At 50.2% G+C, this 5,248-nt stretch overlaps 1 protein-coding gene across 4 annotated transcripts in view; it reads left to right on the top strand.

The window, feature by feature from the left end:
* Positions 1-5,248, top strand: part of PHF8 (PHD finger protein 8) — a 116,478-nt gene that overhangs the window by 6,242 nt on the left and 104,988 nt on the right. For 2 of the 4 annotated variants that reach the window (XM_011991995.1, XM_011991996.1), the window contains exon 1: positions 3,823-4,534. Coding sequence is in view for 1 of the 4 variants with exons in the window: in XM_011991997.1 (XP_011847387.1) it covers positions 3,405-3,420 (16 nt within the window). In the remaining 3 variants the exon portion in view is untranslated. Of the gene's footprint in view, positions 1-3,349; positions 3,421-3,822; positions 4,535-5,098; positions 5,181-5,248 lie in introns of those variants that run through there. The other 2 variants (XM_011991997.1, XM_011991998.1) reach the window with 2 other exon arrangements.

Here is a 5,248-nt window from a genome sequence, read left to right on the forward strand (position 1 = left end):
GTCTCGATCTCTTGACCTCATGATCCGTCTGCCTCAGCCTCCCAAAGTGCTGGGATTACAGGCATGAGCCACCACGCCCGGCCAACACTCTTGATTCCTTTTGCCCTTGTCCCTAGCTAGCTCTTTTTGTTATTCAGGTCTCAGCTCCTGTCACCTTCTCTGAGAAGCCTTCCTTGACTACCTTATCTAAAACAGACTGCTTTCCTTTCAAATCATTCTCTATGTCATAACTGGTCTTACTTTCCTGATAGCACTCACCGCAATCGGAAATTCTCTGATTTGCCTCACTTTTTATCCGTCTCCCTTGCTGGAAATGAGTCACAGGAGGGCGGGGACTTGTCTGTTTTGTTTACCCCTAAATCCCCAGTGCCTAACAGTAGGTGTTCAAGAAAATATGTGAATAAAATTCACCTATTAATGAAATTTTATTTGATCATTGACTGTTTCCGCCAGTAGACTGTCAGCTCCATGCAGGCCAGGGCCTTATCTGGGGTACCTCAAAATCCTCAGCACCTAGCACAGTGCACGGTGCATAGTAGATCAATAAAGAACTGTTGGGTGGCCGGGCGCGGTGGCTCACGCCTGTAATCCCAGCACTTTGGGAGGCCGAGGCGGGCGGATCACAAGGTCAGGAGATCGAGACCACAGTGAAACCCCGTCTCTACTAAAAATACAAAAAATTAGCCAGGCGCGGTGGCGGGCGCCTGTAGTCCCAGCTACTCAGGAGCCTGAGGCAGGAGAATGGCGTGAACCCAGGAGGCGGAGATTGCAGTGAGCCGAGATCGGGCCACTGCACTCCAACCTGGGCCACAGCGTGAGACTCCGTCTCAAAAAAAAAAAAAAAAAAAAAAGAACTGTTGGGTGAGTGATTTAATGTTCCACACACACCGGAATTCAACATAGCCCAAATTAAATTTAGTCTCTTCCCCACCAAACCTGTTTTCTCTTCTGCGTAGCCCAGTTCATTCAGTGGCACTGTCATCCATGCTGACACTCAACCCAGAAATGAACTCACACCCTTTTCACTCACTCATCCGCTATTATCAGTTTCCAAACACTGCCTATTCAACCTCCAAAATATCCAAATTATCTCATCTTTTTCTACCCTTTCCCACACTATCCTGGACCAATTTTCCCCCCGACACTAGTGAAACAGCCTCACTCCTCCTGACTCCTTGTGAAGCTAAGAAAGCTTAAACTGCAGGACCTGTCACTTTCCATAGGGTCACACGATCATGTGTTTTATAAAGTTCACAAAATATATTTAAACAATTGGTTCAAAGTGCTGTCCCTTTCCACTGAGGGCCTGGCCATACTTTCCCTTGCATTAGGTGGTGTTGGAGCTGCCTGACATTTTTGAGATCCACCTAAGGGGAAGTTGATTTGGGGGATACATTTAGGTTGGGTTTCATGGGATATTTGTTATTTAAAAATTTATTTTGTTTTTATTTTGTAGAGACAGGGTTTCACTATGTTGCCGAGCCTGGTCTTGAACTCCTGGGCTCAAGCGATCCTCCCATCTTGACCTCCCAAAGTGCTGGGATTACAGACGTGCAATCTGCACCCAGCCCCATAGTACATTTACATTGTGCCTTGTATCACTTCTCTTCATAATTATTACACGGGTGTAGGAATTGCTTGTAGAAATACTCTTACTGCCTACCTTTGATCCTAATTTTGTATTCATAAGTCAATTTTTTTCTTTTCTTTTTTTTTTTTTTTTGAGATGGAGTCTCGCTCTGTCACCCAGGCTGGAGTGCAATGACACAGTCTCGGATCACTGCAACCTCCGCCTCCCGCGTTCAAGCGATTCTCCTGCCTCAGCCTCCTGTGTAGCTGAGACTGCAGGCGCGTGCCACCACACCCGGCTAATTTTTGTATTTTTAGTAGATACTAAACATGGTTTCACCACGTTGGCCAGGCTGGTCTCGAACTCTTGACCTCGTGATCCGCCCGCCTCGGCCTCCCGAAGTGCTGGGATTACAGGCGTGAGCCACTGCGCCTGGCTGTTTTTTTTCTTAAAGATGTCTCACCCTTCCTCCCCCAAACCATATAAGCTTCAGGTCCCATTAAACCTGGACCTTTCAGTGCAGTGGCTCAGGCCTGTAATCCCAATGCTTTTAGAGGATCTCCTGAAACCAGGAGTTTGAGACCAGCCTGGGCAATACAGCGAGGCCTGGGCTCTACAAAAAATCAAAAATAACCGAGTGTGGTGGTATGCGCCTATAGTCCCAGCTACTCAGGAGGCTCTGGCGGAAGGATTGCTTGAGTCCACGAGTTCTAGGGTGAAATGAGCTATGATCGCCCAGCCTGAGTTGACAGAGTGAGACCTTGTCTCTAAAATAAACATTAAAAAAAAAAAACCAAAAAAAAAACCCTAAACCATCCTCTGGGTAAGTCACAAATATGAGACTCAGCTACTCCTGCTCAAATACCTTCTTTTCTTTTTACTAACTGCATACAATCTAAACTCTCTTGCATTTCGCAATCTTTCATGTTTTGACCCTTTACTGTTTGACCTCCTACCTATCTCTCTTCTGTTCTCCTTGTTCCAACAATATTCAACTTTTAGTAAATATTTTTCTATGTGCCTCCATGCATTTGTACACGTTGATCCTTTTGAGTACAATGTTCTCGCTTGTTTATTTAAGTGAACTTATATCCTCCATGTCTCCCTGCCGTCTTTCTTACAGCAGCTGCAAGCAGCTTGTAAGGCTCTTTTGTAGCTTCGTGTTGCATTTTGCAAAGGTCATTTTGCAGGTGGTATTTGTGTGCTTGCTGCGCCTTCTATTCCATTGTTTACTCGCAACTTTGTTTCCTGCACTGGCAGATGCCCTCCCACTCCAGAGGCCCTGTTTTCACCATTGCATCCCCAGGGCCTAACCCACCATCACTGGTTAGTAAATTGTGTGCACGCACACATTTATTTTTTAAAGCAATGGGACCCTTTAAGAAAATGAAATAGTAAGATAACTCCTAGATAATTTTCTAGAATGTTTGGGAAAACCTAGGCCATCTTGAAGCATATGTATGAAGCTCCACTAACTCAGCAAAGCTCCACTAACTCAGCCTTTCCTCTCATCCCCTATCCCCTCCCCTCAGGCTATAGTCAGAAAATTGTGGGACAGGTGCAAACAAATCCTTGAACTGTATTTGAACTGAAGTGAAACAGTAGGGTCAAAGAAGAGTTCAGAGGGAGTTGTGGAGTTGGCAGCGCTTTACAGAGGAACTACACTGAGGGCCTGAGGACAGGGCGCAAGGTTCAACGTCCCTGCTCTGGGACTCAAGTCACTTGGCTTCTCGAAGCCCCTGCCTTCATCTGGTGATAATCACAGAGCTTCCTTCACAGGGGTAAGAACAACGCAGAGACCGTGGGAAAGAGCCCAGCCCGCCGAAGGTGCTCAATGAACAGGAGCCGCGGTGAGTACTCCGCCTCTACCCCGGCTGAAGCCCGCCCCCGCCGTCACCTATTAATTTTGTAGTTTGGAGTCACCGAGTTCACCTCCTCTCATAGGAGGAGAAGGCTGGGGAGGAGGAGTGTGCGAGTCGGGGTAGCTTAACTCCCTGTTTGCCCGGAGGAGGGGGAAGGCTAGGAAGTTTCGGGCCCCACTCAAAATGGAGCCAAACGTCTGCCTCGCCTAAGATGGCGGCTTCTCCGCCTCTGGGCTCAAGGTCTTCAGCGGCGATTGGGCACCTTAAAGAGACTAGCGGGTCCAAAGGTGGCTGAGAACCGCCCTCCTTTCTCAAGGTAGCGCCCCGCCCCCTGGCGGCGTCACCCGGGAGCCGGCGGCTCGCGGTTCCCCGCCTCCGCCGCGCTCACCTCGCGAGCCCAGCCCTCATAAGATGGCGGTCAAGCCTTGGCTCTGTGGGTAGCGCCGCCACTCTCAACATGGTAGATGTTTACCCCGTATTTCTCCTCCCCTCTCCGCTTCAACTTCCTCGTTGCTTTGAATAAACTTTATTGACTACTCCGAATTGCCTACCACCGCCACTGGGCTTCTCCCAACGACTTTTCGGGCCGTGTGCCTCGGACGTGGCGGCCGGTTCATCTCTTTCCCCGTTGGTTTGCTCGCGACTATCTCCTGCTGGCCCAGCGACGACGCCACTTGCCCGTTCGCCGGGCGGCCGCCAGACTAGGCCCAAGCCGCGGTCTCCAGTAGGCCCGAACAGCCGGGCCGAGGGGAATGTTGTGGAGGAGGCTGCTCTGAAGTACCGTCGGGCGACTGGCGACGCGCGACCCAGCAGGGGGCTCCAGGGGAAGGCGAGCGAGGTTCCCGGCGATACGGGGACTATCCCAGAATTCGACGCGCGCCGCCGTAGGGGCCGGAACTACCGGACGAGCCTCCGCTGAGGCGCCTCGCCGTCCCGGAGCTAGCCCGGGTGCCGGCGTGTTGCTGGGACTGAGCTCTGCGGGCGTAGAGTCCTTGCAGCCCAAAGCATGAGGAGGTCCCTGTAGGATTCTGGACCGAAGACGTTCTTGTCAGGTTTGGGGCGTGAGGAGGTTCCTGTCAGTTGGGGAAGCGTTAAGATTCCTGTAAGTTTTGGGGGCTGCGAGGGTATTACTGTCAGTGTTAGGATATACTGTGAGGTACCTGAACATTTGTGGGGACTAGGGAGCTCTCATCAGTTTGAGGGGGCTGCAAGGAAACCCTGCCAGTTCCGAGCGATGCAAAAGAATCCTTGCCTAGTTTCAAGAGTGTGAGGAAACTCTAGTCAGTTTGAGGGGTTTTGAATAGATCCTTTTGAGTTTCAGGGATGCAACCAGAACCCTGTCATCCTTAAAGTACAAAACGAGCTGGTCAGTTTAGAGATTTATATTTATTTCAGTTTTGGGCGTGACGAGACTCCTGACTGGTCGGGGAAGGAATGATACTGAGAGTGACGGAAAGGATTATTTAAACTCTCGGAACACGACCCCAGAACTGTGATTTGAGTTGGCCGTCTAGTCTTGTCTGTCTTGTTCGTGGAGGCTTTGAGTAACCTGAAGAGACTTTCAGGGATCCCTTATTTCTCTCCGGTTGGCCCTGTTTCGGGGGGTGAGAGGAGGGTCTTGTCTTGCGATACCCCCAGCCTCATTTCTGAGGCTGTGGTTTGCGTCATAATAAAGAGAGCCTTGTGAAACGGGTCACCTAGGAGAGGGTTCAGTGAGAGATGAAAGAAGCTTCCCGAAAAGGCTTCAGGTATTTTCCTGAAACCCGGAAAGAAGTTATCACTGACTCCGGGGCGAAGAAGGTCGGGGGTGGGGGGG

This window comes from Mandrillus leucophaeus, unplaced genomic scaffold (genome assembly GCF_000951045.1).
Source record: "Mandrillus leucophaeus isolate KB7577 unplaced genomic scaffold, Mleu.le_1.0 Scaffold400, whole genome shotgun sequence".
Taxonomy (NCBI): Eukaryota; Metazoa; Chordata; class Mammalia; order Primates; family Cercopithecidae; genus Mandrillus; species Mandrillus leucophaeus.